At 38.1% G+C, this 13,822-nt stretch overlaps 1 protein-coding gene across 5 annotated transcripts in view; it reads right to left on the bottom strand.

The window, feature by feature from the left end:
• MYBPC1 (myosin binding protein C, slow type) overlaps window positions 1-13,822 on the bottom strand; it is a 129,262-nt gene that overhangs the window by 75,173 nt on the left and 40,267 nt on the right. For 3 of the 5 annotated variants that reach the window (XM_006871101.1, XM_006871099.1, XM_006871097.1), the window contains exons 3-4: window positions 11,567-11,608; window positions 1,138-1,248 (exon numbers count right to left, since the gene is read on the bottom strand). In XM_006871101.1, the coding sequence (XP_006871163.1) occupies window positions 1,138-1,248; window positions 11,567-11,608 (153 nt within the window). Of the gene's footprint in view, window positions 1-1,137; window positions 1,249-4,326; window positions 4,363-4,912; window positions 4,952-11,566; window positions 11,609-13,822 lie in introns of all 5 variants that reach the window. The other 2 variants (XM_006871098.1, XM_006871100.1) reach the window with 2 other exon arrangements.

Here is a 13,822-nt window from a genome sequence, read left to right on the forward strand (position 1 = left end):
CTACCCTGTTCATTCCCTTTGTTACTTGGCTTTTGTCATTATTTGTTACGTTTAATTTTATTGTCTTTTCTTCCCATTAGACTGGGAGTTCTGAGCACTTATGCACTATACTCTATGTTCAGCATAGTTCCTAACAAATGATGTTGTTAAATGCCATCAAGTCGGTTCCGAGGAATGGCTGGCAGGTTTGAATCTCTGATCTTGCCGTTCAAACTGACCTTGGGGTACAGAGCATTATCCTGCAGCCCCACACCAGGACTCCTCCTAACACATTTTGTTGTTGTTAAGTGCCGTCGAGTCACAATCACTACTGTTAGAATGCATCTCTGAAGAGATGAACTGTCTCTCTGACTAGCTACCTTTCAGATACTAGTTTGATCTGTTGCATGTGCCGAGTTCTCATCATCATATGGAAGACCTGTGTCGTTAGGACAGCAAACACTAGCTCAGAGCTTTAGGCTATGCCAGGTACTGTTCACACTATTTCACAGGCTGATGCTATTATTATCAGAATATTATCTCCATTTTACAGATGGGGACACTGAGGCATAGAGAGCTTAAGCTATTCACCTGAGGACAACAGCCAGCAAGAATCAGAACCAGGCTAAACTGCAGGGCCCAGGTATTCAACTACCATGTTGTACTGTTTTGATGTGCTAATGGATCTTAAAATCTGAGGTACTGATTTCCTTTTCAGGATTTAAAATGCTAAATTGAGTATACCCATACAATGGAATATTATTCAGCCATAAAAAAGGAATGAAGTACTGATACATGCTACAGTGTGGCAGGACCTCAAAAACATTATGCTGAATGAAAGCAGCCTGGCACAAAATACCACATAGTGTACAATTCCATTTATAAGACATGTCCAGATTATGTAAATCCATGGAGATGGAAAGCCGATCTGTGGTGACCAAAGGCTGGAGGGGAGAGAGCAATGGGAAATGCCCGCTAATATATGGGTTCCTTTGGGGTGATAAAAATGATCTGGAATTGATAAAGGGGATGGTTGCACAACCTTGGGAATGTACTAAAGGCACTTGGATTGCTCACTTTAAAATAGTTAGCTTTATGTTATATGAATGTCACCTGAATTAAAAATTTTTAAGGGCAGAATTTCATGCTAGGACTCACCGACTTTCACTGTTCCTGTTTGAGGTTTTTCAACAAACAATGTGGATAACTGAGAATTGGCATTCTGCTTGTCTTGTTCCTCCCCGGCAGGCGATTCTCCCAGAGACCATTCTAAGGACAGAAAGGAGGAAATGGATCATTTCAGGGCCACATTCTTCTTAAGCAGACTTACCTAGCTTTGGAGTTCTCAACACTGAAGCTTTTTCCTTACTAGTAAAACTGGATACATAAAACCATCAAATTTTAGCCTTTGCTCCCCTCCTCATGTGTGGAGAGTGAGGGATTCCCATGCTTACGGGATGCCTCTTCCATGGCATGGTAAAGGACTGTTTTCTAGTTCCCAGAAGTAGTGACATTTTTCAGGTAAGGTGTTACTTTACCTTTGCTGACAGCGGATGAGTCCATTGTTTGTTCCCCAGCCTGCCTGCCCCTCAATAGATAAATAATAGTAATAAGCAAATAAGGGGAGTCATGGTAGTGTAGTGGGTTACACATTCGGCTGCTAACCGCAAGGTCAGAAGTTTGAATCCGCCAGCCGCTCTGTGGGAAAAAGATGACACTTTCTGCTCCCGTAAAGATTCATAGCCTCGGAAACCCTACATAGTCACTATGGGTCAGGAATGATTCAATGGCAGTGTGTAAAAAAGTAAATAAAGCTGAATTCTCAGTGGCTTCCAGGCTTCCGTATCTGTTTTCCAGATGTGACTATGAGGCCCCATCTATTGTACAAAAGACTAAAAGGATGGGTGAGTTTTGATTGTTCATATTGGAACAATCTAAAAATATCTGCCTGTTATTTCTAGATGCTTTGCTGCCACATGATTAGATTACTTTGTTGTATAGATGTGGCCATAGTTTGACAAATAAGTAACAGACCATGAATGGCCTGCAGTTAGAAATGTCGAGAATACCAGGTGCGTGTCCTGAAAGAGGAAAACAAACAAACATAAAGAAATGAAAAGAAAAATGAACAGGTTTTCCCATGAAGAAAGAGAAGCTGGAAATGAAGTTTATTTTGCTGTTTTCTGGTTTATATCCCAGGCGCTTGGCTGGTAGTAGTTGGCAGTAAACTCCAATGAGGAATTTACTGAAAGAGAACTGTTGAAATTCCTTTCATCTCTAAGAACGGAATGTAGAAAGGTTTAGTTTCAGCAATTAAATTAGCTGGTGGGAGTGGGGTGGAGGGGTGGGGAGAGGATGCACAGGTCATGAACTCTTGTTAATGTTTCTTGAATAGAAGAAAAATGTACATTGAATTATTTTAGTCTTCAAGTCTCAATCATGCTTGTTTCTACCCACAGGAGACCATTATTTCACAATGAATTTATGCAACCTAGGCACACGATTGCATAATTTTTTTAATACCCAAGTTAATGTTAGTATTTTGTGTTGTAGAGTCCTGGTGTGGTGCTGTAGGATAAGTACTGGACTACTAAACACAAGGTTGTTTGTTCAAAACCACCACCTGCTCCTTGGAAACCATCTACGGGGTCGCTATAAGTAAGAGCCAACTCACAGGCACTTAACAACACCAACAACAATGTCTATGATATTACTAGTAATAGTGATTAGTGATCCACCCAAGTTTAGAACAGAGTTCTGGTGTCGCATTGTAGGATAAGCACTGGAGAGCAAGGTGAGTTTGAACCTCACGGTCAGCAATTCAAACTCATCAGCCGCTCTTTGAAAACTCTGTACAGGGTTGCTATGAGTCGGACAGCACCTAACAACAGTGACAAAGTTTAGATTATGAGGAAGGAATTTTTATTATTTTTTCACATCTATGCCTAGGATGCATACAAGAATGTCTGTCCCATAAAAGACCCATAATAGGATCCCAGGAGGCCCTCAGCACATATATGTTGGATGAACAGTCTCACAGAATCATAACTACAGCTGACAGATGCATTTGGAAGTGTTTTGTCATGTATGTATTACTACAAAAGTGTGATTGTTATCTTACTTCAATACATTCCAGGAATAGAGGTGGTTTTTTCTTTCTTAAGTTTCATAATCTCTGGTATTTGCTAAATGTTGAAAATGATACTTACATAGAACGATTAACCATACGAGATTCAAAAGGCAGCATTTGCGCAGGTATAAAGCTCAGAAGGCAGGAATGGAAAGGAAAGAAGGCCAGATGGAAATGGTGAACACAGAGAGAAAGTAGGAAGAGTGTTTTTACATTGTGAGGACTGTAACCCATGTCCGTGAACAATCAAAATGTATGAGTTGTTGAAAGGAAGACCAATTTGCTCAATAAACTTTCACTCAAATCACAATAAAAATGTTTGGTAAGAGATAATTATAATGATTTAAAAAACAACTCTGCAGCAAATATGATACTAAGGAGCTTTGGTAGCGTAGTGGTTACGAATTGGGCTTCTAACCTCAAGGTCGGCAGTTCGAAACTACCAGCTGTTCTGTGAAGGCAAGATGAGGCTTTCTGCCTCCCGTAAAGATTTACAGCCTTGGAAACCCTGTGCAGGGTCGCTATGGGTCAGAATCGACTCCACGGCACACAACCACCACCATATATGATAACTGTTGTTTTAATTTGTTATTGTTGTTGTCTGCTATCAAGTTGTCCCTGACTCATGGGGGTCCCATCGATAGGGTTTTAATTGGTTGATTTTCAGAAGCAGATAGCAGGTCTTTTGTCCGAGTCTGTCTTAATCTGGAAGCTTTTCTGAAATCTGTCCAGCATCCCAGCAACATACAGGCCTTCTAGTGTTAGACCTGTGGTGACTGGGACATTTCCAGCATGCAAGTGAGAATTCTATCACTGAACCATCACTTCCTTTCTGAGGCTGTTGTTGTTAAGTGCCATTGAGTCAGTTCTGACCCATAGAGACCCTGTATAGGGTTTCTGAGGAGAAGCTGGTGGGTTTGAACTACCGACCTTTAGGTTTAAACTGGTCTTGCAGTCCAGCATGTTATCCTGCAGCACCGCACCACAACTCCTTTATGAGCTAGATCCCTGAAATGTTTGTGTATGTGTATATCATGCAAAATGAATGATTTCTGAATACATTCATTTTCTCGCAAGTAGCAATGTAATGAAAGACTGCAGTGAAGGCTACAAACTGAATAAAATGAAAGTTAGCAACAGTACCGTTTCAAGAAACGAGGTCATTAGTGATTCTGTTAGCAGAAGGTCGGGATGGCTTGTTCCAGGAGTGTGCTCACCTGAATCTTTTCTCTCCAGGGCCCGACTACCCATACCTGAAAGGAAATGTGATTGTATTGATGTAAGGGAGGGTGAAGATGGTGTCCGACTTCCATGTTCTTGGATACCCAAAACCTGTCTCTTCTGGCAATAGGGAAGGTAAAAAAAAACTAGAAGTTGGCTTGGATGGTCAATCAATGCTTCCTTTCTGAAAACATCTATAAAATTTGTCTTATTGAAAAACAATAATAAAGAAAAAATTTAAATGTTTACATTTATAGGACATGGAAAAAGGATATATATATGCATATGTATATATATATATATATATATATAGCTAGAAATAGAATACAAACAGTTGTACCCCTAAAATTCACACCCAAGATTGACCAGACTTATTTCTTTCACCAAGGAAGCCTCCTTATATTCTGCTTCTCATGGGAAACTAGAATGACGCCAACATTTTCCTCTTGGTTCGGTCTTAGACAAAAGCTAGTGTGTCTGCTCACTGGCTCAGGCTCAGCAAGATTAACTGACTTCTCTTTTTCTTTACTGGTCTTTAAAATACATTTTAAAAAGTAGGAAAGGAGTTGGAATCATCCTAACCTGGTGGCAGGGCACTAAGCGGGGACGCTTCCTCTTCATCTGAAACAAGAAATAGTAGTTTAAAAAAAAAGGCAAGGAGGAAAAGCCTTCATATGGAATAGCCTGGAAAAGGAGAATTCTGAAAAAGAAGAAGAGAGACTATAAAACAAACTTTGAATTGATGAGTTAGCCTTAGAAGACTTGGTACCTGAAAGGTTGAAAATTGAGAACTGGGTAAGTAGAATAAGCTAAATGAAACTAAAAATTTTAAAAATAGAATGCTATCCACTTATATAGACTAGAGGGGGAAAGTCATGCTAAAAATCAGATCTTGATGAATGCAACAACTGAGGTGATTTTCAAATTCTTCTTTTGTTGCTAAAGCAAATGACAGACATTATTCGTGTAGCACACTCATCTGGACATACACATATAAGTAGATATAGACTGACTTAGAATCCAGCAGGATGCACTCCTCTTCTAAAATTAAGAAACAAAGGTTAAGATTAACTAAATCAATTTGTCAGACTAAGTTCATTAATAATTATTATAGGAACTTTAAACTTTATTAGCATTTCCCAATATTATACTGGTGTTGACCAGTGCTGGGTAATTTTTTAGCTTACCCATGAACATTTGTAAAATTTAAAATATGCCGTGTAGCATTTATATGCAAATAATTGAAAATGTCCCCACCTTTAAAAGTCTCTGATCTTGGTAGATATTTTTTGACAAAAGGAGGGGCGTGATTGATTTTGCAGCCCAGGAGCGGAGGTCCCTGGGACCATCAAGTGAGAAGAGCAAGAGCATGATCCTACCCAGAGAGGCAGTGACGCCAGGCATGGAGAGAGATGATGACGTGGATAGATGGAGAGGCTGGGGACACAGGACTCAGGGAGGGAGAGGGGCTGCATGCGTAACGATGCCCGGGGGGTGGAGTGGGCTTGTGGGGTGTATCCTTTGGTTATTTGATGATGCATGGAGGGGATTGTAATCATTGCAATGAAACAAAATATGATAGGATGAATGTAAAACTGATGTTCTCCCATGTAAACCCACATAATTCACAATAAAAACTTTTTTTAAAAAAAAGTCTCTGATCTTTAAAGTGCCATTAAATTGAAAAGTTTAAATAGACATTTGGCTTTATCTGAACCTCAGCCCCTCCCTTCTCAAAGCATGAAGACACGTGTTCGTGTAAATAATAGTAATCTTTGAACTTGAATTAGTAGAATACTTGTGAATTTAAAAATATAAACCCTAGGATTATGACACTGGATACAGAAAATATAGATCTACCACTTTTCAAAAATTTATGATGAGACTTTTTTAAAAAAGCACTTTTGCATAATCTTATTGGCATAATTTTTTTTGCGTTAAAATTTTTACTAAAAGTATTAATTACTGATCTGAAATTTCATTTTCAAGATTGTCAACTAAGGACAATCTTGAGGAAAAGAATTATTACTTTTTCAACAAAATAACTAGTATAGGAAATAAGCTGTTTCTTCAGAAACAATGAGCTGACTCATGGGTATCATGGAACTTGGCTTTCTTCAAAGGAAGCTTTCTGTGGTCAGAGAAGCTTGGGCAATGCTAGGCTACGTAACATTAAATACTTGTATGTGTACACATGTGTATGTGTATGTATGCACACTCGTATGTACTGGAGGATATGTGCATACACACACACCTCAAAGCCTTCAATGGGACAATATGTACTGTGAAGTGGGACAGAGTTAAGAAATTATACGGAAGTTAGCACTTAGTTCAATTTTGAGAGTTTTTTTCACCTGAAACTGCCACAAAATCATGCATTTGGGGAAATCATACAGGTGTTTCAGAGCTATTTTTTGTAATATTATTTTCCATAAATCCAATACATAAACCAAAATTATCTAAAGAAGTAATCTTTAAACTAAATAGTTGTCTTGTGTAACGAGTAAGGAGCATTTGCCTTGAACACTGTGCTCTTGCAAAGCATTGTCTGTCTATGCTCAAATTGACAATAGCAACATGAAAGACTAGATAGGAAACTCAGGGGCAGTGATTTTATGTTAATGGTGGTGGAATAATTAAGAAAAGGATCGTGAGAATGGACAACTTGAAGAATTTAATCAGTGTCACTGAATTGCACATGTAAAAGTGTTGAGTCAGTGTATGTTTTGCTGTATATAGTTTCACCAAGATGAAAGAAATGAAAACAAAATGCTAAAAAAAAACCTTACAAACTTACCAGGTTGAATTTCGTTGCATTCGATAAAATTGAAAGGTTTAAGTGTTCTTATTTACCTTAGGAAGCTAACACATCTTTTTGGTTATGTTCAATTTATAAGACATGACATGACACAAAGAACATTTCCAAACCAAATCCAACAAAAAATATAATACAAAACTCAACTTTTCTTTTTTTCTACTTAAAAGTGCCTGTGATGACAAGGACATGAGCTTCTGGCAATAATATAACACGTGCGAAGCCCACTGATGGAAAGCCATAGCTACAGAGAAGGACAATTTACTAAAGCCGAATTTTATTTGTCTTCAAGCCACGGGAAAATAGCATTTGTGACTCTTGTCTGCTTTCCAAACTGAAATCTGCCTTCCTTTGTTGATGATTGTTCTCCCCTCTAAAATTAAGTTGGCTGTAGGAGAACACAACTTTTGTTCATCTCTGTGTCCTCCATGCTCAGAATCACACCTGGCACTCAGCTGACAGTAAATAATTGCTGAATAAATGAAGTTTGAGTGAGAGGCAGATATTTGACCCTTCTGAGGATATAAAAAATTGATACTTAGCATTCCATTGATTTGGTATCTGTAGTTATCTGGAAGAATTTCAAGCCATAACAGCATTATTTGTACAAAGTCATTGCCTCCCAGGGGAAGTACGGTGGCTCTGTAGGATAAGTACTGGAGTTTGAACCACAAGGTCGGACATTTGAGCCCACTAATCACTCTGTAAGAGAAAGATGAGGTTTCCTGCTCCCAAAAGATTCACAATTTCAGACACCTATACAAGTTCACTATGAGTCAGAACTGACTTTACAACACTTAGCAACAACTACCTCTCAATGTAATCACTCTGAAAAGGATTTGCACATTTAATATCCAGTTTGCTGTTAAGACAAATATTCACATTTTAAAATTATCATCTCTACTGGAATGATTCTGAGAGACTTTGTCCCAGTCCTAGGACAAAGTGGGCAATATTAAAGAACAGGTTAGCTGGATGGACACCAGTCCAAACACAAACAAGCAAACCAACAAACAACCATCAAACACTTTCCTGGAATGTGTGGCTAGTTGCCTCCATAAACAAATGCCTCATTTGCCAAGAGACTAGTACTAGATGTTACCTAGCTACTGAACATTTGGATCAAAGATTCTATAGAAGAATCCTGATCAAAAAGGAGAAAATTGGAATCCAGACTTTCTGGATTTATGGAGGCTGAATGAATCTCTGAAACTATTGTCCTGAGATCATCTTTAAAGCTTAAATCTTAAACCAGAAAAATATCCCCTGAAGTCTTCTTAAAACTAATTAAGAGTGTAGTTGAAATAGTAAAGAATGTCTGTCTGGAGCACTGAACTGATGTAAAAACTACATTCATGTTTACATACACATTGTATCAATATTAATTTCCTGAGCTTGATATTATAGCATCATTTATTTGTGAAATGTAAACATTGAGGAAAATTGGGTGAAGAATCCAAGGAACCTCTTTGTATGATCTTTGCAACTTTCCGTGAATCTATAATTATTTCAAAATTAGAGTTTTGAATTTTTCTGAAAAACAATAAAACAAAACTCCTTCTCAGGAAGTCATCGGTTGCCAAATAAAGCCTCTTAGTAAACCCGAGGTAGCTGGCAAATTTAATCACAAGCACGCCTCATGCAATTGATACAGGGACCAGACAACTCTGAGGCTACAATTTTGGTTTCTAATATTTTGAAGATGTTACAGAACAACTCCAATCAATCTGGGAATGATTTAGACTACAACTCTACGAAGAATGTTCTTAGCACTGACTGTTGTGGAGTCGTTAACTGAATGTATTTTTAGCTAATTAGGTAGGGGACTAACTGACGTGCTAAAAATCTAATAATATCCAACCATGACTGTTTTTGAGAACTTTAAGTGAGTTGGTTTTAGGTAAAAATCATTTATTAGTCCTGAGGATGAACATTCAAAATGCACAGCGCTGTTGCTTCATTCTGCACCCTTGATTCAGAGCATGCATAGGACGGCCAGTCTTTTGTCCAGAAGACATGTTGAATGGAAATAAAAATTGGTTGAGATTGCCATTGTAAGGTTAGCAGTTAAGCCAGTATGGAAATTCCGTTGTTCATTCATTCTCCACGTATTTATTAGGAGATGGTTGTCAGCAGCTCTCTGCTAGACACTGGAAGGAATAAAATGAGGGGATGCAAGAGGTGTTAAGACATGGTGCCTGATGGTCAAAAAGCTTACAACCTGGCAGGGAAAAAATTTCAAACACTAATGCGTGATTATGTGGAGAAAAGAGCGATTGAGTGGCAGAGTCAGTAAGTTCCAGAGACATTCGGAGGAGGAAGGGGAAAGGAAAGAGCTAGGAAAACGAGCTGGGAAGCTGTGCCGAAGAGTGAAATCTGAGTTGGATGGTTAAAAAAACAAAAAACAAAAAAGTACTTAAATCGACTGAGAGTTGGGGGTCAAAGGAGGACATGGGAGAACATTCCAGTTATTGCTGGAGTAGAGGTCTGTCACATCAGTCATTCAATTTACTCCCATGCACGGTTTCTTCCTCAACCATGGATACAGTTGTAACAATGATTGCTTCTACCTTTGACTTAAAACATTTTATTTGACATTTCCATAAAAGTGAGTAATAGCTGGTGAACACTTGATATTTAAAAAGAACTCCATCAACCTACCTTCTTTATTTAAGTTGTCGTTTTCATTCCCTAAATTGATTTGCTTCCTAGATATGTAGGACAAGTACGTATATACACTCCTACGTCTTCTCCTACCATCCCTCCACCCCCTGGATTGCTGACATGGAGAAATTGGAGAATAAAGTATTTGAAACATCCACTGAGTAAAATGTAACCATTACTACTGAACAGATTAAGTAGAGATATTATTAACTTCTGCAAATGGTAGGGGGGAAAACAATCCACAAATTTCAGATTGCCATACTATGTTCTACATAAAGTGTGTGTGTGTGTGTGTGTGTGTGTGTGTGTGTGTGTTGGACTGGTTGACTAGTTGGTTGGTTTTAATTTATGGTGACTTTTTAAATTAAGGTTGAGGGACAGACTTTGTTTAAACGTTGATAGTTTGCCCTCAGGGATTACATCATCTTCTCTGTTGGTTGAGCCTTACAGCCTGGTCCAAGCACCTTTCCAAATTTGGAAACAGAGATGTATGCCATGAGTCGTGTAGAGAATAATGTTACAAGAACTTCAGCCAATATGTCCCAAACCTCCTTGAACTCATCCCATGGAAGGAGTTCTAGGAGTTTGCACTGTCTGCATTCCATAAACAAGTAACCTTCAGACTAAGTGCCATGTGGTCAGGATTAGTATCCATGTTACTATCCATGGAAGCCATTGAAGGTCAAGGACAAAGTGGTTATACTACATTATGTGCTCATTTATGAGAATGTGAGTTCAAGTTAGTTGAAGAAAAGTGATCCAGTGTACTGAAAGAAAGAAAAAGAATATTTTACTAGAGTACAGGAGACAACAATACTTAGGCATCAGGTCATGAAATACGACAAAGTAAGAGGAAAGAGATACTTAACATGTTTTTTCTCTGATGCCCAGAAAGAAGAGAAACTTTTTTAGTTAGGAAATAATCAGTTATTCCAATACCTAATCTACATTTTGTATTACTCAAATGATGTACAAATGATGATACAAACATTTAAAGCAAAATTGTCAAATCTATCTCTGTTAAAACTTTCCATCGCACCTTGGCTTAAGACAGATGGATAGTAATGACAGAGTTTTTCTATGGGCAGACAAAGAAATCAGTATTTCATTGATTCAGAGCAAAGCATGTTAAAGATCATTCAATTTCTACAACTAGGCTATCCCCACATAAAGTAGCAATAGAACCATATTTTAAAAATATACAAGTTTTCAATTCAATAAGGAGCAACATGATGCTTGCTTAACATATAATTAATATGCTATATAAATCATCACATGAATCTCTATGAATTCTCAGCGCTACAAAATGACATGCCAACTTTCAAAATTACTGTTTCAACTTGGGGAAATTCACACAGTAATGTGAAACCCTCCATTAAAAAAAATCTGAATGATACAGGTTAATTTTCCAAATTGGTGTAATCTCAAAATCAGACACCTCTTTTCCTTAACATGTACATTGATTGAGACTTAGAAACCATCAGATCGCTGGCATCTCAGCAAATTTTTGGGATGTTTTTATCATTTCTGTTTTTCTTTTAGAAGAGTGTGTAGTGAAAATTTACTAAGCACCATTTAAAAAAATTATTATTACACTGATTGGATACTTCAAATAGAATGCAAGTAAAGAATTTTAAATCACACTTATGAAAGATAATGCAGAAAAATTCCATGGGGGCCTCTAGCAACCGTTATTAATCTTTCTGCTTCTAATTTGACTAAATTCACTCGCCTTACTTGTCCTTCCTCCAACTCACCTTTTGCTGGTCCCGTTCCAGCTGCCTTCTCTTTATTAGGTTCTGTGTGGAAAGTACAAGAACATTTTTGAAATTGTCTTAAAGAAAGTCTTATATTGTGTGATCCACAATAGCAGGGGGTCTGGGAGGTGGAGAAAATAATGACAACAAATGATGTATGATGCTATATATCCAGTTATTACTCTATTTCTGAATTATGGATTTGAGAATTATAACTTGGAGCCATATTAAATTTTTAATAAAATCAATGAATAAATTTGGCCACTTTGGAAAAAGTAATATAAATAGGAACTTGTAATATAGATTGTATCAAAATTAAAACTCTTAGGCATGTTGGAACCATAGTATAAAATGCTGGAGTGCAATTCAATATAAAATGTGGGTCACTTCATTTAGATCCCCACAAGGGACTATTGAAAGAAGTTTCGCCTATGTTTTCAAAGTTTGTACTTCTAGGTAATATTATAATGTCAGGGTATAGAATTTGCAATTATACAGTTTATATAGTTTCAAAGAAAGTGGTTTAATGTATATGCTAATCTCCTAGGTTGGGTCACCTTAACATAAAGAAAATAAAAATTCTCACAACTGGACCAATATACACCATCATAATAAATGGGAAAACTGTTGAAGTTGTCAAAGGTTTCATTTTACTTGGATTTACTTAGATCAATGCCCATGGAATCAGCAATCGGGAAATCCAATGATGTATTGCACTGGCCCAATGTGCTGCAAAAGGCCCCTTAAAAGTGTTAAAAAGCAAAGTGTCACCTTGAGGATTAAGATACACCTGACTCAAGTCATGGTATTTTTCAGTTGTCTGTATACGCATGTGAAAGATGATCAATGAGTAAGGAAGACTGAAGAATTATTGTTGTTGTTAGGTGCCATCGAGTCAGTACCAACTCATAGTGACCCTATGCACAAAATGAAACACTGTCCAGTCCTGGGCTAGCCCCACAATTATTGCCACACTTGAGCCCATTGATGCTGCCACTGTGCCAATCCATCTCATTGGGGGTCTTCCTCTTTTTGTGTGACCCTCTCCACCTTACCAAACATGATATCCTTCTCTAGCGACTGGTCCCTCCTGACAATATGTCCGAAGTATGAGAGACGACGTTTGGCCATCTTGGCCTCCAAGGAGCACTCTGGCTGCACTTCTTCCAACATAGATTTGTTGGTTCTTTTGGCAGCCCATGGCACTTTCAATATTCTCCTCCAACATCATAACACAAATGCATCAATTCTTCTACGGTCTTCATTTATTCACTGTCCAGCTTTCACATGTGTATGAGGTTATTGAAAATACCATGGCTTGGGTGAGAAGAATTAATGCCTTTGAATTATGGTGTTGGGGAAGAATATTGAGTATCCTGTGGGTTCCCAGAAGAAGAAACAATTCTGTGTTGGAAGAAGTACAGCTGAATACTCCTTACAAGCAATGGTGGCAAGATTTCATTTTATGTACTTTGGGCAAGTTATAAGGCGCTCTGGTAGTGTAGTGGGTTATGCATTGGGCTGCAAAGTGCAAAGTCAACAGTTGGAAGCCACCAGCCACTCCATGGGAGAAAGATGAGGTTTTTCTGGTCCCATAAAGATTTACAGCCTCAGAAATCCTATACAGGCCACTATGGGTTAGAACACACTTCTCGGCACACCACTTGTTCCTGGAAAAGGACATCATTCTTGGCAAAGTAAAGGGCCAGGAAAAAAGTGAAAAACCCTCAACGAGAGATAGTGGCAGAGTGGCTTCAACAATGACCTCCAACATAGCAGTGATTGTGAATTTCGCACTAGCCCAGGCAGTGATTCCTGCTGTTGTATAAAGGATCACTGTGAGTCAGACCCAATGTAACTGCACCTAATAACAACAGGGTGGGTGGCACAGTAATAGGTACAATGTGAGAGCAATAACATTAGACTTTATCAATCAAGGTCATAAAGGTTAAGTTTTGTCCATTTAGAATCATATTACAGTTGATACCTGCAAAGGTGTTTTACAGATTAAATATCAGATTTTTTTTTGAGTGATGAATAATTCTGAATCTTAAAGAACAGTTTTAGCAGCACTTGTTCTTAAGTGCCATTGAGTCATCTGACTCATAGCGACCGGGTTTCCGAGGCTGCAAATTTTTGTGGGAGCAGAAAACCTCATCTTTCTTCTGCAGAGTGGCTGGTGGTCTTGAACTGCCAAACTTGTGGTTCGCAGGCCAGTGCGTATTGTACAGAGTCACTGCACTCTTTTTTTTTTTT

Source organism: Chrysochloris asiatica, unplaced genomic scaffold (assembly GCF_000296735.1).
Source record: "Chrysochloris asiatica unplaced genomic scaffold, ChrAsi1.0 scaffold00160, whole genome shotgun sequence".
Taxonomy (NCBI): Eukaryota; Metazoa; Chordata; class Mammalia; order Afrosoricida; family Chrysochloridae; genus Chrysochloris; species Chrysochloris asiatica.